The sequence below is a fragment of the Anser anser genome (assembly GCF_964211835.1).
Source record: "Anser anser genome assembly, chromosome: 1".
NCBI lineage: Eukaryota > Metazoa > Chordata > Aves > Anseriformes > Anatidae > Anser > Anser anser.
In genome coordinates, this window is record NC_139720.1 from 209,655,446 (window position 1) to 209,678,140 (window position 22,695).

Sequence of the window (22,695 nt, forward strand, 5' to 3'; positions counted from 1 at the left end):
TACTCCTCGTCGCGCAGGCTCCATCCCAGACATTAGCTTGGAGCCACCAAACACCTGGCAATAAAGAACTCTTGCTGATATTCAGGGCTTGTGTGCGTGTTTCTTTCGCATCCTCCAGCCCTTGTGTGAGAGGTGTCAGCCCTTCTGCACAGAGCCTCGAGGAAGAGCACAAGAGAGGACCCAGCTCCCTTCGGGCTGCTGCGCTGGGCTGACAGGAGGAGTCCCCAGGGGCCACCATGCGCCTTTAACATTTGTGAAAATAAACTGAGGGGTGAAAATAGTAGTGTGTAAGTGATTAGAGGTGGCTAATTTCTTATATTAGGAGTGAGTTTCTATACCTGAGTAATTGGTAACGACAGACACGGAGAAGGCTGAGGTACTCAGCAACTTCTTTGCGTCCGTCTGCACTGGTAGATGGGCTTCCCAAGTCTTTCATTTCCCTGAACCTGTAGGTGAAGGCTGGGGGAGCAAAGTCCCACCCACTGTAAGTGCAGAGCAGGTTCGAGACCACCTGCTGAATGTAAACAGGTCCAGGTCTATGGGACCTGATGACATGAATCCCAGGGTCCTGCGGGAACTGGCTGATGGGGTTGCCAAGCCGCTCTCCATCACAGTTGAAAAGTCCTGGCAGTCGGGCGATGTCACTGGTGAGTGGAAAAATGGAAACGTCATGCGCCTACTCTTCAACAATTAAAACAAAGAATTGAACAAAGAGTGCTACTCTTCACCAATTAAAACAATTAGGAGACATTTCTTCTCAGAAAGAGCGGTCAGGCATTGGGACGCGTTGCCCAGGGAGGTGGTGGAGTCCCTGTCCCTGGGGGTGTTCAAGGCAAGGTTGGACGTGGTGCTTGGGGACGTGGTTTCGTGGGTGACATTGTTCGTAGGGGGATGGTTGGACCAGGTGATCTTGGAGGGCTTTTCCAACCTTAATTTTCCTATGATTCTATTATTCTGTGATCTTTTGGAAAGTCAAATGCAAATAAGACAGGGCCAAGCAATTTCCACAGGAAGGCTCTCCAGCTTTCTGTCTTCTCAAAGAAAATAATAAGTACCAAATTAGGTCCTTAAATTTATTCTGAACACAGTATTTGCTCTAGAAAGCAAATCGTGTTTGAGAGATGGTACATCTTCTGGGGAAATACTATCTCCGGGACTGAAAATACGACCAGATAATACTGGTGGGTGTGGGTGGAGGGAGGACAGACTGGGCATTGGTTTCTGTTTTCACAGACCCAGGAACAGACTTGAGAGCATGTGTTACACAGTGTATTACAGCTGCCAAATGCTGCACTGCCACGTTTCACAGCATCCATGTACAGCTCTTTACTGATCACCAGCTTTCACATCGACAAGTGAGCAGCTCTGTGATGTTGATGGCCTCAGCGAGTCAGATTTAGAAGCTTACTCCTGAACACCTTGTTAACCACAAAACCAGGCCTCCTTTGCAGCAGCAATGTTGCAGGCAGTGCAACAGGCTAGCTTGTACCACAGCATTGGCATCAGTACGTGTTGTTTTTGGAGAAACCTGCTGGTTTCTAACTATTTCTTCCCTCCTTCTTTGCTTTTCCAGCTGACTTTGGCTTCTGTGCCCAGATCACTCCCGAACAGAGCAAGCGCAGCACCATGGTGGGGACCCCGTACTGGATGGCGCCTGAAGTGGTGACACGAAAAGCCTACGGGCCCAAAGTGGACATCTGGTCACTGGGGATAATGGCCATCGAGATGATCGAAGGAGAACCCCCCTACCTCAATGAAAACCCCCTGAGAGTAAGCGAGTGCCTTTTTTTGCCGTCAGGCCTTCGCTGAGCCTGCTGGTTAACCTAGGCTCTGGAGGAGGCAGGTGAACCTCCGCTGTGGTTTCATCACATGCAGCTACACGTCTCCTTAGATGCTGTAGTGAGAAGATTGTGGTCATTTAACTTAGAAGCCATGGCTGGTTCTGGGTGGCAGAGGGCACAGGCTCTTCCTGTTGCAGACCTTCAGGTAGGGTCTGAGTTAATCCTGTGGTGCATCCATAATTCCCCCCTTTCTGGAGAGGCTGACAGGGGCACCTTCTGGCCCCACAGTGCCTGGCTTCTTAAATCCTTGTGAGTGGGGAAGAGAGCTGTCCTTGAATTCAAAGAATACCACATTGCTCTTTTATAAACAGGGCTTTTTCTTGCTGGTGCATTGTTCCTATTTGCATTAAAGAATTTTATTTATTTGCAAATAATAAATTTTATTTATTTACAATATTTATTTGCAAATAAAGCTCCAAGTTTAACTAGCCTTTAATCAGGCTTTGCCCCTGCTGGTGTCTTTCCCTTCGTATTCTTTAATGAAAGGGGAAATTCTATCAGTTTGTAGGAATGCAGCTGTTCTTGGTGTGAGCCAGTTTTTCGTTTTTTTTTAAGCTAAACAGGACGAAGGGATCTAGAACAGTTCTGTTTAACTTGTTTCCACCTCTTTGACTGGAGGTGATTTTGGGAGAGAAGCGCAGCAGTGAAGAAATGCGAAAGGAAAAAGTTGGTGTGGAGTTAAATGAGGATGGCTAAGAAACGGGGTGCTTTGCTCTCATTTAACTTAACTTGTTGCAGTTCCCAGGCTATCAGACCTCTACCTTGAGATGTGATGAGCAGTGAGCTCAGAAGGCCTCTGCCAGATGTCTGTTTCCTTTTAAAAGGCATCTAGCGATTTTCTTTTAATAGTAAAATTTTGCAGTGGATGAATTCTGAATTTCCTGATTCTTAGAGAATTCTTCATTCCCAAGCAGCAGCAAAACGACTCCACTTGTTTCTGTAGGGTGTTAAGTGCTGCTTGAGAACCTACTGGCCATCTTTTGTAAAGGACCAACTGCATCTTTAGAGTATTGACTTTTTAGGCCTTGTGCAATTGGGCAAAGTATCGAGAGAACAAAGCCTCCTGATTATTCAGGGGTACCTTCCCATGAGGATATAGTTATTGCAGGAGTCGAGCACTGGCAGAGCTGTGCCAGCCAACTTCCCTATGTAAACACAGTCTGGACTGCTGGTTTTGTCCTCTTAATCCCTTGAGAGGGCTGCAGGATCCAAACCCAGATTACGAGGGTAAAGCAAAAAAGGATTGGATCCCATCCACATAAAAATAGGGCCGGCAGCTCTTCTCTTTGCTGAAACTTAAGCATTTATTAGTCACCGTGATAAGGGTTTGTTTTGGTTTTGTTTTTCCCCATTGAACTGTGGGGAGGGAGAGGAAAAATGGGTGCCTCTGTAATCTGCAGCTGGAGTCTGACCTTCGTAACCTCCTGTTTCTTTGGTGCTTGCTTTGCTTTAGGCCCTGTATCTCATTGCTACTAACGGGACTCCGGAACTGCAGAATCCAGAAAAGCTTTCACCCATATTCCGAGACTTCCTAAATCGCTGTCTTGAAATGGACGTGGAAAAAAGAGGTTCTGCAAAAGAGCTGCTCCAGGTAAGTGCTGGGGAACAGGACGGAATTAAGCATTCTAGAGTGAGAATAGGCACGCGGAGAAATGTCATTTGGGGTCTTAAATACTGCATCATCTGAAGTCACAAGCACAGCAGAGATAATTTACCATGAAGAAACGAACAAAAAAAACCAAAACCAACCAACCAAAAAACCCCAAATCCCTAACGAAGCGTTAACAGAGTACTTTCCTTTTTGTGCTGTACTTGCTACTGGCAGCAGCTGTGCAGCGTGTTCTGTAACCAACCTCAAATAATTGCCGTGCCCCGAGCCTGCCAACTGCTGAGCCCCTTAATTCCCGTGGCTTCTTCATGCAGCTCACCCTAACATCTGGCTGTGGTGTTGCGGTCTGGCCGTGCTTGTTCCCATTTGGATAACAGGAGGGCTTCCAGCTATCGAATGCTCTGGTTGTCTCCCTTCTGGGGGAGAGTTCCCAAAGCTTTCTGCAAGGGGCACGTCTGGCATTACCTGCAGCAGTTTGGCGTTAACACATTTTGCCAGATACAGCTCTTCCTGCAGAGGTGATGGAACCAAGCTTGTGAGAAATCCTCAGTTATTTCACTGAAAACCTGGTGTCTTTGTCTGGACTCGTGGTGAAAGTGAAGGACAAAGCTGCCAGGCTTTTTACCAACACAGATGAGGAGTGTTCATGTGTTTCCTTTTGTCAGACCTCCCACGGGGGTGGAAAATGTGCTTCATCTCTTTGTAAAATAAATCGGTGATGATGGGGCCCTCAGATGTCGACTGTGAGACAGTTGTCTCTTTTTTGGTGTTCCTTTCTTTCCTTTAGTTTGTCTACTGGGTTCAGCTTTGGGAGTGCTGCTGCCTTTCTGAGACACTAATGAAGCATTAATCACCGGCAGAAAGAATGGCAGTAGATGAAAGCTGACTTTTTCTCCTGGACTTGCCAGCTCCAGAGTATCAGACAGCAGCAGGGTTGTGTTCCTTGGGGCAGGAGAACATTGGGACTGCAGCATTTCTGCCTGCCTTTACCTTTTAGCCTCGGATTTTTCCACCTCTGAAGTGTGTTCAGATTGGGTGGTTGATCCCTTCTGGTGCTCAGAAGTCCTGGGGGACTTAATTATTTTGGGTTTTCTGAACGGCTTGTGGGCTTCATGCCTCCACTCGTCTGATTAGCTGTTTTGTGTCAGTCTCTGTCCCCAACCTAGACTTTCTCTGCGAGGCTGGAGTATTGCAAGCTTTCCACTTAACCCTGAACACAGGGAAAACTTCTTCCTCTGTTCCAGATGTTATGTTTTAAACCTTGCCCCCGAAACAAACACCACATGTGCTGCAAGAAGCACTTTGTGACACCACCTACTGCTTGTTGCGTGCTCGATAATCAATATTGTTTAACAGAACAGAGCACCTGGTATAGGAGATGGCCTGACTGGTCCTGTTGTGAATTCCCTGCTGTGCTCCTCAGTCCCAGCTGTTCTGAAAATTTCTAATAGCTTTAGAAGGCCAAGGCAATGTTTTCAGCAGATCTGTGGTGACAGGAAAGGAAGAATGGAGAGATGATTGCTGCAGGAAGCCCTGTGCAATGTTTTGGAACTGCACAGGTTGCTTTTACTTACACCTCCCTTCCACAAAGAATTTCACTGTAGATTTTGCATGAATTTATTTCCTGGGAGAACTTGCTTAGTCTTGAGAGTGTATAAACATTGGAGAAACTAGGATGTGTTGGGTGCAAAGCTCTTTATCAGTTCAGGTGAGGCCCAAAAGTCACGGTGAACTTTCTTGCTCATCGTGCCTTTTTTGTTTCGCCTGCTTGGAGGTTGTTGGAGTTCATACAGGTCTAGGTCCTGATATTTTGTGTAAACACCAGGCTTTTGGGACATGTTCTGAGAAATGTAACCTTTTTTTTTCCTTTTTCCTCTTCCTAGCACCAGTTCCTGAAAATTGCAAAGCCTCTTTCTAGTCTCACTCCTCTGATTCTTGCTGCTAAAGAAGCAGCAAAGAACAACCATTAAAGCGGGGGAGCCAGCACAGCCGTCGTGTCAAGCCTTTTAGATGTTCCCTACAGAAACCGAATTACCTGTCCCTGTCCCCTCCCGCTCCTCCTTCACAGGGGTGTTCTTAAAACTTTGATCTGCCTTGAAGGGTAGCAGATGTATCGTTTGCTGAATGTGGGAGGGCACGCAACAGGTACGCTGCTGATCTTGCGTAGTGAACTGTCTTTCCATCCTCCTTGATGGGCACGGTAGGGGAAGGGTATATTTTATGGCTGGGAAGATCTTCTGAGAACATCTGAACCTGACCTACCTGTAGCAAAGCCAGTTTGTTTTCGTATTTCTTACTGTGTTTATTTTTAAAGATAATGTGGAGCCTTTAGACCATGTTTATCTTAATAAAGTAAATCTTCTGCTGGCTGGACTCCTCCTGCTTTTGCCAAGCTGCTCTTCCAGCACTGAGGCTGCTCTCTGCTGTGGATGACTTGAGGAGGGAAGGAAGCAGGCAGCAGCAATCGGAACAGCTAAAACAACTGGAAGGGGAACGAGGGCAGGACCATGCAGCCCTCCCGCAGCACCGCTGGATGCTTCGGGGGAGCAAGGAGAAAGCCTGTGTGTGCTTCTTGCAGCTGTTGGACAAGTCGTGATCTTTTTGCCAAATTGTGTGAATCAAGGTCCTTCCCCGCACACTTTCGTTTCAACTCAAGTAATTAAACAGCTTTCAAATAGTTCTGATATTTCTAGAAAAATCACAGGAAAAATCAATTGGGATTTCTTTTAGGGTTATTTTATTAGTGCTGTCAGGCTTCGTGGAGACCTGCCCTGTAAGAGAAAGCAAACAGAACAATTGCTCTTAGGAAGATAAGATCTGCCTGCAAGATGATGGTGAAAACTCTTGCTTCTTAGACCAAGGCCAACAGAAAACAAACTGATCATGGACAGTGTTTCCTTGGAAGCATAGGGGCATTCATTTTATTTTTTTTTTGAAATGAGCGAGTGAACTGATATCTTTATGCTACTGACTCCTTTGGTTGCTAATGATATGTAAAACAACAGCGATCCTGGAACTACTAGAGAGATCGGGTGTAAACACTGGCGTTATGTTGAACTGTATCCTGATTTTTAATAAAAGGACTGCTGCATTTCTTAACTCGGGGCTGAGGGAGGGTTGGAGAATTCACTGTCACCAGACAGCTCTGTCGGATGGGATGGGTTTTCATGTTATCGTCACTGGGTGCTTACAAGCGATGCATTAAGTGATACAAGCTTCTGTAGTCCTGTGGGATAGCGAGTGGCTCTGAAGAGGAGTAACTGCACACAGAGGGAACGGATAAAAGATCTTGCTTTCTCTGTACGTATCGCTTTGGTCATTTCCAGGGTGAGTTTAATCCAGTTCTCCTCTCCCCAAAGCACTTGTGTTGCACAGAAACTCATTCCTGCTTCTTGCTGACACCTGCTGCTGGATCAGTCCTTTCCTCCCTGCCCTGGGCTTGTGATTGAAATATATACATATATTTTTCCCCATTCACTCTGCGATACGTGACAGCCCTTGCACTGGTTTTACAGGCGTAGATAAAGCCTGTAAGGTCCCTTGCTTTTTTGGTGTCTTCTCCCATCCTTCAGGCTACAGGGTGGCCACTGTCTGACGTGAGGCTGTAACGTCTGAAGCCCATTGCCAAATCTTCTGCCTTCCTCCCCTTGTATATATTCTTCATCTTCATGTAATATGAAAAATTTCCCCTTACAAGATGAATTCCTTGGGCAGAGCAGCAAAGCTGCCAGCCCTGGGGGGGACCTGATCTCTTGATGAGCTCCTCTGCTTGGGGCTGGGGTGGAGATCGGGAAAGGGAAGGCCACTGCCCTCGGATAATTCTCTTTGGTGAGGAGTTTGGTTTTATTTTCTATGCAAGTCTCAAAATGCCATGTGTGCGGTGGAAGGAATGATGGGCTAGAGCTCACTAGGTCTAAAATCTAATGTGGCTCTGGTTTTACCGACCCACCAATTGACTTTTTTGGACAGCACAGGATTAAACCTGATCCATGAATTTATTGAATGTTGCTGACTTCCCTTCGCCTTCCCTTCCCACTCCATCCTTGACACCCCTTTGAGATGAGAGTGGTAATGCAGATGTGCCCTACCTGCGAGCAAATCCGTGAGCTTATTTTTCTGCAGGAGGAAAAATGGTAAAAAGGGTGACTTGTATTTAAGTTACTCTGCTGGATTCTCTGTTGCCTATTGGAAAGGAATCTGCAGGAGTGACTGTTTCTCCCCATTCTTAAGCCTGTGATGTGCTTCTGTCTCATTGACTTCAGCTGTGAATTGGTCCTTACTGGTTTGGTAAGGACTGAGAGCTATGCACTGGGAAGCTGTAAGACAGTGACTGTAGACATGTCATCTGTTTTATTTTATTTTTTACCTGTCTATGATGCGAAAGAGTTTGACTTGCTACTTTGTACCTAGCCCCAATTCCAAGTTAACAGACACATCATGTTTTCACGTTCTCAGAAATCTTAAAAAAATAAATAAAATTTAGTTAGCTTAGGAGAATGAGGTATATATTTTTTTCTGAGATATGGATCCTTTTCTCTACTCTTAGGTTCATCTGGGCATCGCCCAGCTTCAGCACTGGTGGCAGCTTCTGCATAGCCTCTTACAGCACTTTCTGGTCACTACAGAGAGCTGTTAGCACAAGTGTCTGACTTAAAATTTTCCTCTGTGGCTTTTTTTTTTTTCTTTTTTTTTTTTTCTGAGTGCATCCTTACTGCTGGGATGTGAAAGCAAATTCCAACAAGAGAACTGATTTGGTGGCATTTTTTAATATATATTTTTAATATACCTACTGCATGAACTAATTTCACTGAGTCTGAACCATTTTAAATCACAGCCCTTATTTATTTGATTATTAGATTCTCTCTTCTATATGAGAACATGAAATATTCAGTTGTTTGACTATCCATCCTGAAAACCTGCTTCCTTTTTAAGGGATCCTCAGCAACCCCATCAGGTTAGGTGCCGAAATGGCACAATGTGCTACAGCTCCCAGAGCTCCTGGTGGTGGCGGAAGGTAAAACTCATCTCTTTTTTTTCCAAAGCACTGAAGATTGTCGTATTTAAGAAGCAGCTGGTGCATTTCAAGCTTCTTATATTTAAAGAGCTGATATGGAGTTGTGTTACTGTAGCCCTAGGTTTTATTTAAACAAATGATTGATTTAAGTTCAGTGGGGCCAAGAGTTTGGGTGAGAGGGGCTGGCTGAGCTGAGATCGCTTCTGAGCTGAGATCTCCGTTAGTATCCTAACGTGTCTGTCTCAAGGTATCACGGGTTGGTATCACCAGATGATATTTACCATGCAAGGATGGGCTGAAGTGGCCTGTAGGCTGCTGGTACTTCAAGTTTGCTGAGCTCAGCTGGCAGTGAAAGGTCCAGCCCAAAGTCCAAGAAGAATGGTACGTATTTGAACGCCTTTCTTAATTACGAGCTTACAGATTCCCCAGCATCTTTCATATGGAAGCTGTCAAAGGTGAAGGCTGAGTCTGTTTGTCTCCCTAGCATAAAATACGGAGACTTTTCAGTGGCTTATTTTGATAGTAATAGAGAACATGTGGATGTATTTTGGGGCTGTAAACACACTGGATTGAGCGTACAGATAATGTCCTAGGGCGGATCTCATGGTTTGCTGCTAATGACAGCTCTCAGCATCAAGGCTGGGGTCTTGGAGAAGCAGGGAGCTGCCGGTGGTGGCAGAACAGCGATGCCGGCGGGGGCTGGATGGAAACTTGCAGCCGAAATGGATGCCCCCAGGAAAGGGGTGGGAGGGCAACAGAAGATGGTGTTGGTCTGAGGAAGAAGACGGGTGCTGGGGTAGGAGGATGCAAAAGGTAAAAGCTCAGTTTCCCAACTGCTGAGGAAATTTGGAGGGTGCTGAAGCAGCCTACGGTGGATTGAGGCATCCTGTTTGGGAGCAGGAAGGAGCGGGGGGCTCCTGTGCAATGAAGGGGTGCTCAGAGTGAGGACTGAGCCTTATGTCTTTGAGCAACAACTCGTGCTAAGTGAGCTGGAGCTAATCTGACCTGCTGCCAGATGTCTGTGTGTCTTGTCCTGCTGGGAAATAACAAGGGCATTTGCCGTTTTAAAATCAGCTGGAAAACGTGTTTCTCTTTCTTTGTACTGCCTTGGTGTAACTCTCCGGTAGTGCCCGGTTTGTTAGGGTCAGCTCAGCCATTTAGAAAGCAAAACTGAAACCTTAAATAAAACCTGAATGAATGACCTGCTTCTCCTCCCCTTTGTTTCAATGACGCTTGCAGAAATGAATGGGGGGGTGCTTGAAGGAGTTGTGTTTCTCTGATCTGTTTTAATTAGATCTTACTTGATAGAGCAAAGTGACTTTACGCTGAAAGCTGATGCAGAAAGTGTGATTTCTACTGCTTATTTTCACCTGTTTGGAAGTCATTAATGCTCTGAGAAACACCAGTGTGGAAGCAGGATGTAGAGCCCAGCTTGAGGAGGAAGAGGAGGAGGCAGATGATGAAATGGACCCTCCTGGCTGCTTGTTGTCTCCCCAGGTAGAGCTTGGTGTCTGCGGCTCCAGGTGCAGAGGAGGAAACGGGGGAGGATTTGGGATCGGTCCCTAAAGCTGCCCTCCCCAGCATCACTTTTACATGTGGGGTCAGTAGGGTGAGGCTGATGACAAGAGCAGGAGTTTATCACCTACATAATTGTGCAAGTGCCTCGTCCCAGCTTGGATTAAGGAATATTAAGGGGAGGACACGTGTGCCCCCACAAGCCCCCTGCTGTAGGATTTTATCCGCTTGTGGCTGTAGGGCAGAGCTGGGTGCTGGAAGTCCAAGAAACCAAGCCTAACGTGAAGAGGACTTTCCCAGCTCAGCCTCCTGGCACTGGGAGCCCTGCCGAGCTCTCACAAGCCATTTGGGTGCTGAGCCCCACGTCGGAGGGGGAAGAAAAAGGGAATGTCTGGAAGGGGGAGCTGGCAAACTAGTTGGTGGTGGCACTGCTGCGATGTGCATCCCATGTCCATGTCCTTGTCCCATGAGAGCCCGGCAGCCAAACTGTGTCATCCTGCATCCTGCTGCTCCCCTCGTGAAACTTCACAAAGCCGGGCACCAGGCAGACCGGAGGGCCTGGTAACGTACCCCAAAAGTGCCTGAAAAAGTGGTAACGGGGCTGGTGGCTCTGCCAGTATTTCCCTCAACACCATTACTTGAGTGTTTTTATTTTATTTTATTTTATTTTATTTTATTTTATTTTATTTTTAGTCCCATGGCAAAGGAGAGGAGCTTCTGCAGAGGTCCTGGTTGAAACCTCGTGGCTGCAAAATGCTTCCCAACCCCAGTCCTCTCATCCCACTGCTGCCTTTTTTTTCCACCTGCACGGGAGGGAAATGTACCTGTGGTTATCTCAGAAGGGTGTCCCAAGGCTAAATATGCACTGGGACACACAAAACCTGCCCTGGATCTTTAAACTTTTACTTTTTCATACCTAAATTTAGCGTTTTCACTGGTGGGAACAGTTCTGCAGGGTCTTATTATTTGGGAGCGAAGTGGGGGGAATGAGCAGGAGCAGAGGCAATACGCTGGTAGGTACAAGAGAGGAAGAGAGGGTTATTATCGCATGCTTCAGGGAAAACTGCTGCACTTTATATAAGTGATGTTTTTCCTGCATCCCTGATTTTTATTGCCCAGAAGGGTCCCAAGTTTTGGTCCCGAGGCTCATCTTTTGGGAGAATTTAGAGCTTGAACTCCGTGAGCTTGCCGGGCTGTCCTGGCTGCTCCCCTCCAATTCCTGGGGCTGTGCTGCCCTCAAACAGATCAAAGATCTCCTGAAGATGGGTACTTCAGCTGTGACCGCTTTAGCCTTTTGAATGGGTCTGGTTTGGTTTTGTTGATGGAGTTTTCTTTTGTTAACCAGAGATTCTAAGCCTTGGAGATGGGGAGAAAAAATGGGTTGAGGCAGGATTGCATGGGGCAGCCTTTCTCTCTGTCAAGCCAAATGGCCTGGGGGGGAGCCAGCCCCAGAAAAGGGGCCCCTCAGCCCCCCCAGCCCTCCTCCTTGTCCACATGAGGGCATCTTCCAGGCCTCTCCCAACGCAGCCGCCTTTGGCCTCGCACGGGCCACTCCATCACAGAGCCTTGCTGAGGTCACAGTGGCCACCGCTGTCACGCCTTTGCCCCGGGCCCTATAAAAGAGGCCCCCTGCCGCTGGCCCGCCACTTGCTCAGCGACTCGGTCCTCTGAGAGCCAGCGTAAGCGGCAGGAGGAAGGCCAGAGAAAGGAGCAAGGCGAGCGGCAGCCCTCCTCGGTGTGAGGACCGCGAAGCGATCTGAGGAAGCACCGAGAAGATGGCAGCTAATGGGAGAAAGATGTCTCATGGGCAGAGGGACAGCACCTGCGGCACAAAAGACATCAGTGCCTGGGGGAAGTCTGCTGCCCGGCCCAGAGACGATTATTGGAGATATCACTGGCACCGCAGCGATGCGGGGAACAGGCCGGCCCCTCAGACATCCAGCAGCAGGGGGCCTGGGCCTAACCAGAGGTGCAGTGGTGGTGTGGAGCGAAGACGGGAGCGTGATGCGGAGAGCCGTGGGGAGCAGAGGCGTGCCCATCGGCCAGATCGCAGCGAGGGACCCAGCCGTGGCCGTAAAAGAGATGGCGGCGTGAAACCCACGAATGAATATCAAGTGGAGAGTGGCATGGGACCAGGCAATGGAACTGGGCGACCCCCTCGTTCGGCACCCTGGCCGGAGAACACAGCTGATGGGAGGCATCCCGTGTGGGCAGTCCCAGGCAAGGACTGGCTTGTCCTCCTGCCTGACACCGTGGAGCCCATGGAGGTGGATCCACAAGAAGAGGCGGAGGAACCCATGGAAGTGGATCCACCTCGGCCACATCAGACCTGGGACTACCCCGGCAGCTCTCTGCTGCGTGCCATGAGAGAACACCGGTAGCTACGCAGCAGGGCCCGGCGAGCTCCCTACTCCTCGTCGCGCAGGCTCCATCCCAGGCATTAGCTTGGAGCCACCAAACACCTGGCAATAAAGAACTCTTGCTGATATTCAGGGCTTGTGTGCGTGTTTCTTTCCCACCCGCCAGCCCTTGTGCGAGAGGTGTCAGCCCCTCTGCACAGAGCCTCGAGGAAGAGCACAAGAGAGGACCCAGCTCCCTTCGGGCTGCTGCGCTGGGCTGACAGGAGGAGTCCCCAGGGGCCACCATGCGCCTTTAACATTTGTGAAAATAAACTGAGGGGTGAAAATAGTAGTGTGGAAGCGATTAGAGGTGGCTAATTTCTTATATTAGGAGTGAGTTTCTATACCTGAGTAATTGGTAACGACAGACACGGAGAAGGCTGAGGTACTCAGCAACTTCTTTGCCTCCGTCTGCACTGGTAGATGGGCTTCCCAAGTCTTTCATTTCCCTGAACCTGTAGGTGGAGGCTGGGGGAGCAAAGTCCCACGCACGGTAAGTGAAGAGCAGGTTCGAGACCACCTGCTGAATGTAAACAGGTCCAGGTCTATGGGACCTGGTGACATGAATCCCAGGGTCCTGAGGGAACTGGCTGATGGGGTTGCCAAGCCGCTCTCCATCACAGTTGAAAAGTCCTGGCAGTCAGGTGATGTCACTGGTGAGTGGAAAAATGGAAACGTCATGCCCTTACTCTTCAACAATTAAAACAAAGAATTGAACAAAGAGTGCTACTCTTCACCAATTAAAACAATTAGGAGACGTTTCTTCTCAGAAAGAGCGGTCAGGCATTGGGACGCGTTGCCCAGGGAGGTGGTGGAGTCCCTGTCCCTGGGGGTGTTCAAGGCAAGGTTGGACGTGGTGCTTGGGGACGTGGTTTCGTGGGTGACATTGTTTGTAGGGGGATGGTTGGACCAGGTGATCTTGGAGGGCTTTTCCAACCTTAATTTTCCTATGATTCTATTATTCTGTGATCTTTTGGAAAGTCAAATGCAAATAAGACAGGGCCAAGCAATTTCCACAGGAAGGCTCTCCAGCTTTCTGTCTTCTCAAAGAAAATAATAAGTACCAAATTAGGTCCTTAAATTTATTCTGAACACAGTATTTGCTCTAGAAAGCAAATCGTGTTTGAGAGATGGTACATCTTCTGGGGAAATACTATCTCTGGGACTGAAAATACGACCAGATAATGCTGGTGGGTGTGGGTGGAGGGAGGACAGACTGGGCATTGGTTTCTGTTTTCACAGACCCAGGAACAGGCTTGAGAGCATGTGTTACACAGTGTATTACAGCTGCCAAATGCTGCACTGCCACGTTTCACAGCATCCATGTACAGCTCTTTACTGATCACCAGCCTTCACATCGACAAGTGAGCAGCTCTGTGATGTTGATGGCCTCAGCGAGTCAGATTTAGAAGCTTACTCCTGAACACCTTGTTAACCACAAAACCAGGGCCTCCTTTGCAGCAGCAATGTAGCAGGCAGTGCAACAGGCTAGCTTGTACCACAGCATTGGCATCAGTACGTGTTGTTTTTGGAGAAACCTGCTGATTTCTAACTTTTTCTTCCCTCCTTCTTTGCTTTTCCAGCTGACTTTGGCTTCTGTGCCCAGATCACTCCCGAACAGAGCAAGCGCAGCACCATGGTGGGGACCCCGTACTGGATGGCGCCTGAAGTGGTGACACGAAAAGCCTACGGGCCCAAAGTGGACATCTGGTCACTGGGGATAATGGCCATCGAGATGATCGAAGGAGAACCCCCCTACCTCAATGAAAACCCCCTGAGAGTAAGCGAGTGCCTTTTTTTTTGCCCTCAGGCCTTCGCTGAGCCTGCTGGTTAACCTGGGCTCTGGAGGAGGCAGGTGAACCTCCGCTGTGGTTTCATCACATGCAGCTACACGTCTCCTTAGATGCTGTAGTGAGAAGATTGTGGTCATTTAAGTTAGAAGCCATGGCTGGTTCTGGGTGGCAGAGGGCACAGGCTCTTCCTGTTGCAGACCTTCAGGTAGGGTCTGAGTTAATGATGTGGTGCATCCATAATTCCCCCCTTTCTGGAGAGGCCGATAGGGGCACCTTCTGGCCCCAGAGCGCCCGGCTTCTTAAATCCTTGTGAGTGGGGAAGAGAGCTGTCCTTGAATTCAAAGAATACCACATTACTCTTTTATAAACAGGGCTTTTTCTTGCTGGTGCATTGTTCCTCTTTGCGTGCTCTCAGTAAAGCTCCAGGTTTAACAAGCCTTTAGTCAGGCTTTGCCCCGCTGGTGTCTTTCCCTTCATATTCTTTAATGAAGGGGGAAATTCTGTCTGTTTGTAGGAATGCGGCTGTTCTTGGTGTAAGCCAGTTTTATGGCTTTTTTTCTAAGCTAAACAGGACGAAGGGATCTAGAACAGTTCTGTTTAACTTGTTTCCACCTCTTTGACTGGAGGTGATTTTGGGAGAGAAGCGCAGCAGTGAAGAAATGCGAAAGGAAAAAGTTGGTGTGGAGTTAAATGAGGATGGCTAAGCAACGGGGTGCTTTGCTCTCATTTAACTTAACTTGTTGCAGTTCCCAGGCTATCAGACCTCTACCTTGAGATGTGATGAGCGATGAGCTCCAAAGGCCTCTGCCAGATGTCTGTTTCCTTTTAAAAGGCATCTAGCGATTTTCTTTTAATAGTAAAATTTTGCAGTGGATGAATTCTGAATTTCCTGATTCTTAGAGAATTCTTCATTCCCAAGCAGCAGCAAAACGACTCCACTTGTTTCTGTAGGGTGTTAAGTGCTGCTTGAGAACCTACTGGCCATCTTTTGTAAAGGACCAACTGCATCTTTAGAGTATTGACTTTTTAGGCCTTGTGCATTTGGGCAAAGTATCGAGAGAAGAAAGCCTCCTGTTTCTTCAGGGGTACCTTCCCATGAGGATATAGTTATTGCAGGAGTCGAGCACTGGCAGAGCTGTGCCAGCCAACTTCCCTCTGTAAACACAGTCTGGACTGCTGGTTTTGTCCTCTTAATCCCTTGAGAGGGCTGCAGGATCCAAACCCAGATTACGAGGGTAAAGCAAGAAAGGATTGGATCCCATCCACATAAAAATAGGGCCGGCAGCTCTTCTCTTTGCTGAAACTTAAGCATTTATTAGTCACCGTGATAAGGGTTTGTTTTGGTTTTGTTTTTCCCCATTGAACTGTGGGGAGGGAGAGGAAAAATGGGTGCCTCTGTAATCTGCAGCTGGAGTCTGACCTTCGTAACCTCCTGTTTCTTTGGTGCTTGCTTTGCTTTAGGCCCTGTATCTCATTGCTACTAACGGGACTCCGGAACTGCAGAATCCAGAAAAGCTTTCACCCATATTCCGAGACTTCCTAAATCGCTGTCTTGAAATGGACGTGGAAAAAAGAGGTTCTGCAAAAGAGCTGCTCCAGGTAAGTGCCGGGGAACGGGACGGAATTAAGCATTCTAGAGTGAGAATAGGCACGTGGAGCAATGTCATTTGGGGTCTTAAATACTGCGTCATCTGAAGTCACAAGCACAGCAGAGATAATTTACCATGAAGAAACGAACAAAAAAAACCAAAACCAACCAACCAAAAAACCCCAAATCCCTAACGAAGCGTTAACAGAGTACTTTCCTTTTTGTGCTGTACTTGCTACTGGCAGCAGCTGTGCAGCGTGTTCTGTAACCAACCTCAAATAATTGCCGTGCCCCGATCCTGCCAGCTGCCGTGCCCCTTAATTCCCGTGGCTTCTTCACGCAGCTCACCCTAACATCTGGCTGTGGTGTTGCGGTCTGGCCGTGCTTGTTCCCATTTGGATAACAGGAGGGCTTCCAGCTATCGAATGCTCTGGTTGTCTCCCTTCTGGGGGAGAGTTCCCAAAGCTTTCTGGAAGGGGCACGTCTTGCACTAACTGCAGCAGTTTGGCATTAACACATTTTGCCAGATACAGCTCTTCCTGCAGAGGTGATGGAACCAAGCTTGTGAGAAATCCTCAGTTATTTCACTGAAAACCTGGTGTCTTTGTCTGGACTCGTGGTGAAAGTGAAGGACGAAGCTGCCAGGCTTTTTACCAACACAGATGAGGAGTGTTCATGTGTTTCCTTTTGTCAGACCTCCCACGGGGGTGGAAAATGTGCTTCATCTCTTTGTAAAATAAATCTGTGATGATGGGGCCCTCAGATGTCGACTGTGAGACAGTTGTCTCTTTTTTGGTGTTCCTTTCTTTCCTTTAGTTTGTCTACTGGGTTCAGCTTTGGGAGTGCTGCTGCCTTTCTGAGACACTAATGAAGCATTAATCACCGGCAGAAAGAATGGCAGTAGATGAAAGCTGACTTTTTCTCCTGGACTTGCCAGCTCCAGAGTATCAGACAGCAGCAGGGTTGTGTTCCTTGGGGCAGGAGAACATTGGGACTGCAGCATTTCTGCCTGCCTTTACCTTTTAGCCTCGGATTTTTCCACCTCTGAAGTGTGTTCAGATTGGGTGGTTGATCCCTTCTGGTGCTCAGAAGTCCTGGGGGACTTAATTATTTTGGGTTTTCTGAACGGCTTGTGGGCTTCATGCCTCCACTCGTCTGATTAGCTGTTTTGTGTCAGTCTCTGTCCCCAACCTAGACTTTCTCTGCGAGGCTGGAGTATTGCAAGCTTTCCACTTAACCCTGAACACAGGGAAAACTTCTTCCTCTGTTCCAGATGTTATGTTTTAAACCTTGCCCCCGAAACAAACACCACATGTGCTGCAAGAAGCACTTTGTGACACCACCTACTGCTTGTTGCGTGCTCGATAATCAATATTGTTTAACAGAACAGAGCACCTGGTATAGGAGATGGCCTGACTGGTCCTGTTGTGAATTCCCTGCTGTGCTCCTCAGTCCCAGCTGTTCTGAAAATTTCTAATAGCTTTAGAAGGCCAAGGCAATGTTTTCAGCAGATCTGTGGTGACAGGAAAGGAAGAATGGAGAGATGATTGCTGCAGGAAGCCCTGTGCAATGTTTTGGAACTGCACAGGTTGCTTTTACTTACACCTCCCTTCCACAAAGAATTTCACTGTAGATTTTGCATGAATTTATTTCCTGGGAGAACTTGCTTAGTCTTGAGAGTGTATAAACATTGGAGAAACTAGGATGTGTTGGGTGCAAAGCTCTTTATCAGTTCAGGTGAGGCCCAAAAGTCACGGTGAACTTTCTTGCTCATCGTGCCTTTTTTGTTTCGCCTGCTTGGAGGTTGTTGGAGTTCATACAGGTCTAGGTCCTGATATTTTGTGTAAACACCAGGCTTTTGGGACATGTTCTGAGAAATGTAACCTTTTTTTTTCCTTTTTCCTCTTCCTAGCACCAGTTCCTGAAAATTGCAAAGCCTCTTTCTAGTCTCACTCCTCTGATTCTTGCTGCTAAAGAAGCAGCAAAGAACAACCATTAAAGCGGGGGAGCCAGCACAGCCGTCGTGTCAAGCCTTTTAGATGTTCCCTACAGAAACCGAATTACCTGTCCCTGTCCCCTCCCGCTCCTCCTTCACAGGGGTGTTCTTAAAACTTTGATCTGCCTTGAAGGGTAGCAGATGTATCGTTTGCTGAATGTGGGAGGGCACGCAACAGGTACGCTGCTGATCTTGCGTAGTGAACTGTCTTTCCATCCTCCTTGATGGGCACGGTAGGGGAAGGGTATATTTTATGGCTGGGAAGATCTTCTGAGAACATCTGAACCTGACCTACCCGTAGCAAAGCCAGTTTGTTTTCGTATTTCTTACTGTGTTTATTTTTAAAGATAATGTGGAGCCTTTAGACCATGTTTATCTTAATAAAGTAAATCTTCTGCTGGCTGGACTCCTCCTGCTTTTGCCAAGCTGCTCTTCCAGCACTGAGGCTGCTCTCTGCTTTGGATGACTTGAGGAGGGAAGGAAGCAGGCAGCAGCAATCGGAACAGCTAAAACAACTGGAAGGGGAACGAGGGCAGGACCATGCAGCCCTCCTGCAGCACCGCTGGATGCTTCGGGGGAGCAAGGAGAAAGCCTGTGTGTGCTTCTTGCAGCTGTTGGACAAGTCGTGATCTTTTTGCCAAATTGTGTGAATCAAGGTCCTTCCCCGCACACTTTCGTTTCAACTCAAGTAATTAAACAGCTTTCAAATAGTTCTGATATTCTAGAAAAATCACAGGAAAAATCAACTGGGATTTCTTTTAGGGTTATTTTATTAGTGCTGTCAGGCTTCGTGGAGACCTGCCCTGTAAGAGAAAGCAAACAGAACAATTGCTCTTAGGAAGATAAGATCTGCCTGCAAGATGATGGTGAAAACTCTTGCTTCTTAGACCAAGGCCAACAGAAAACAAACTGATCATGGACAGTGTTTCCTTGGAAGCATAGGGGCATTCATTTTATTATTTTTTTTTTGAAATGAGCGAGTGAACTGATATCTTTATGCTACTGACTCCTTTGGTTGCTAATGATATGTAAAACAACAGCAATCCTGGAACTACTAGAGAGATCGGGTGTAAACACTGGCGTTATGTTGAACTGTATCCTGATTTTTAATAAAAGGACTGCTGCATTTCTTAACTCGGGGCTGAGGGAGGGTTGGAGAATTCACTGTCACCAGACAACTCTGTCGGATGGGATGGGTTTTCATGTTATCGTCACTGGGTGCTTACAAGCGATGCATTAAGTGATACAAGCTTCTGTAGTCCTGTGGGATAGCGAGTGGCTCTGAAGAGGAGTAACTGCACACAGAGGGAACGGATAAAAGATCTTGCTTTCTCTGTACGTATCGCTTTGGTCATTTCCAGGGTGAGTTTAATCCAGTTCTCCTCTCCCCAAAGCACTTGTGTTGCACAGAAACTCATTCCTGCTTCTTGCTGACACCTGCTGCTGGATCAGTCCTTTCCTCCCTGCCCTGGGCTTGTGATTGAAATATATACATATATTTTTCCCCATTCACTCTGCGATACGTGACAGCCCTTGCACTGGTTTTACAGGCGTAGATAAAGCCTGTAAGGTCCCTTGCTTTTTTGGTGTCTTCTCCCATCCTTCAGGCTACAGGGTGGCCACTGTCTGACGTGAGTCTGTAATGTCTGAAGCCCATTGCCAAATCTTCTGCCTTCCTCCCCTTGTATACATTCTTCATCTTCATGTAATATGGAGAGTTTCCCCTCGCAAGATGAATTCCTTGGGCAGAGCAGCAAAGCTGCCAGCCCTGGGGGGGACCTGATCTCTTGATGAGCTCCTCTGCTTGGGGCTGGGGTGGAGATCGGGAAAGGGAAGGCCACTACCCTCGGATAATTCTCTTTGGTGAGGAGTTTGCTTTTATTTTTTGTGCAAGTCTCAAATGCCATGCGTGGGGTAGATGGGAAGGAATGATGGGCTAGATCTCACTTGATCTAAAATCTAATGTTGCTCTGGTCTTATTGACCCATCAATTGACATTTTTTGACAGCACAGGATTAAACCTGATCCATGAATGTACTGAGTGTTGCTGACTTCCCTTCGCCTTCCCTTCCCACTCCATCCTTGGCACCCCTTTGAGGTGAGAGCGGTAATGCAGATGTGCCCTACCTGCGAGCAAATCCGTGAGCTTATTTTTCTGCAGGAGGAAAAATGGTAAAAAGGGTGACTTGTATTTAAGTTACTCTGCTGAATTCTCTGTTGCCTATTGGAAAGGAATCTGCAGGAGTGACTGTTTCTCCCCATTCTTAAGCCCGTGATGTGCTTCTGTCTCATTGACTTCGACTGTGGATTGGTCCTTACTGGTTTGGTAAGGACTGAGAGCTATGCACTGGGAAGCTGTAAGACAGCGGCTGTAGACATGTCATCTTCTCCTGTTTTTATTTTACCAACCTGTGATGCGAAAGAGTTTGACTTGCTACTTTGTACCTAGCCCCAATTCCAAGTTAACAGACGCATCGTGTTTTCATGGTCTCAGAAATCTTAAATAAAAAGATAAATAAAAGAATGTAGTTAGTTTAGGAGAATGAGATACATTTTTTTTTGTCCAGAGATGGATCCTTTTCTCTACTCTTAGGTTCATCTGGGCATCGCTCAGCTTCAGCACTGGTGGCAGCTGCTGCATAGCCTTTTACAGCACTTTCTGGTCACTACAGAGAGCTGTTAGCACAAGTGTCTGACTTAATAATTCTTATTTTTTTTTCTGAGAACATCCTTACTGCTGGGATTTGAACGCAACTTCCAAGAGAAGAGAACTGATTTGGTAGCATTTTAAAATATATTTTAATATACCTACAGTATGAACTAATTCTACTGAGTCTGAACCATTTTTAATCACAGACCTTATTTATTTGATTATTAGATTCTCTCTTCTATATGAGAACATGAAATATTCAGTTTGACTATCCATCCTGAAAACCTGCTTTGTTTTTATGGGATCCTCAGCAACCCCATCAGGTTAGGTGCCGAAATGGCACAACGTGCTACAGCTCCCAGAGCTCCTGGTGGTGGCGGAAGGTAAAACTCATCTCTTTTTTTTCCAAAGCACTGAAGAATATCGTATTTAAGAAGCAGCTGGTGCATTTCAAGCTTCCTATATTTAAAGAGCTGATATTGAGCTGGATTACTGCAGCCCTAGGTTTTCTTTAAACAAATGATTGATTTAAGTTCAGTGGGGCCAAGAGTTTGGGTGAGAGGGGCTGGCTGAGCTGAGATCGCTTCTGAGCTGAGATCTCTGTTAGTATCCGAACGTGTCTGTCTCAAGGTATCACGGGTTGGTATCACCAGATGATATTTACCATGCAAGGATGGGCTGAAGTGGCCTGTAGGCTGCTGGTACTTCAAGTTTGCTGAGCTCAGCTGGCAGTGAAAGGTCCAGCCCAAAGTCCAAGAAGAATGGTACGTATTTGAACGCCTTTCTTAATTACGAGCTTACAGATTCCCCAGCATCTTTCATATGGAAGCTGTCAAAGGTGAAGGCTGAGTCTGTTTGTCTCCCTAGCATAAAATACGGAGACTTTTCAGTGGCTTATTTTGATAGTAATAGAGAACATGTGGATGTATTTTGGGGTTGTAAACGCACTGGATTGAGCATATAGATAATGTCCTAGGGTGGATCTCATGGTTTGCTGCTAATGACAATTCTCAGCATCAAGGCTGGGGTCTTGGAGAAGCAGGGAGCTGCCGGTGGTGGCAGAACAGCGATGCCGGCGGGGGCTGGATGGAAACTTGCAGCCGAAATGGATGCCCCCAGGAAAGGGGTGGGAGGGCAACAGAAGATGGTGTTGGTCTGAGGAAGAAGACGGGTGCTGGGGTAGGAGGATGCAAAAGGTAAAAGCTCAGTTTCCCAACTGCTGAGGAAATTTGGAGGGTGCTGAAGCAGCCTGCGGTGGATTGAGGCATCCTGTTTGGGAGCAGGAAGGAGCGGGGGGCTCCTGTGCAATGAAGGGGTGCTCAGAGTGAGGACTGAGCCTTATGTCTTTGAGCAACAACTCGTGCTAAGTGAGCTGGAGCTAATCTGACCTGCTGCCAGATGTCTGTGTGTCTTGTCCTGCTGGGAAATAACAAGGGCATTTGCCGTTTTAAAATCAGCTGGAAAACGTGTTTCTCTTTCTTTGTACTGCCTTGGTGTAACTCTCCGGTAGTGCCCGGTTTGTTAGGGTCAGCTCAGCCATTTAGAAAGCAAAACTGAAACCTTAAATAAAACCTGAATGAATGACCTGCTTCTCCTCCCCTTTGTTTCAATGACGCTTGCAGAAATGAATTGGGGGGTGCTTGAAGGAGTTGTGTTTCTCTGATCTGTTTTAATTAGATCTTACTTGATAGAGCAAAGTGACTTTACGCTGAAAGCTGATGCAGAAAGTGTGATTTCTACTGCTTATTTTCACCTGTTTGGAAGTCATTAATGCTCTGAGAAACACCAGTGTGGAAGCAGGATGTAGAGCCCAGCTTGAGGAGGAAGAGGAGGAGGCAGATGATGAAATGGACCCTCCTGGCTGCTTGCTGTCTCCCCAGGTAGAGCTTGGTGTCTGCGGCTCCAGGTGCAGAGGAGGAAACGGGGGAGGATTTGGGATCGGTCCCTAAAGCTGCCCTCCCCAGCATCACTTTTACATGTGGGGTCAGTAGGGTGAGGCTGATGACAAGAGCAGGAGTTTATCACCTACATAATTGTGCAAGTGCCTCGTCCCAGCTTGGATTAAGGAATATTAAGGGGAGGACACGTGTGCCCCCACAAGCCCCCTGCTGTAGGATTTTATCCGCTTGTGGCTGTAGGGCAGAGCTGGGTGCTGGAAGTCCAAGAAACCAAGCCTAACGTGAAGAGGACTTTCCCAGCTCAGCCTCCTGGCACTGGGAGCCCTGCCGAGCTCTCACAAGCCATTTGGGTGCTGAGCCCCACGTCGGAGGGGGAAGAAAAAGGGAATGTC

The 22,695-nt window shown here is 47.5% G+C and overlaps 1 protein-coding gene across 6 annotated transcripts in view; it reads left to right on the forward strand.

The window, feature by feature from the left end:
- Positions 1-22,695, forward strand: part of PAK1 (p21 (RAC1) activated kinase 1) — an 805,686-nt gene that overhangs the window by 401,305 nt on the left and 381,686 nt on the right. The window contains exons 14-16 of one of the 6 annotated variants that reach the window (XM_083821749.1): positions 13,962-14,158; positions 15,633-15,770; positions 17,672-18,889. The exons of the other annotated variants lie outside the window; for them this stretch is intronic. Coding sequence (XP_083677875.1) covers positions 13,962-14,158; positions 15,633-15,770; positions 17,672-17,758 — 422 coding nt within the window. The 3' untranslated portion in view covers positions 17,759-18,889. Of the gene's footprint in view, positions 1-13,961; positions 14,159-15,632; positions 15,771-17,671; positions 18,890-22,695 lie in introns of those variants that run through there. 6 annotated transcript variants of the gene reach the window in all.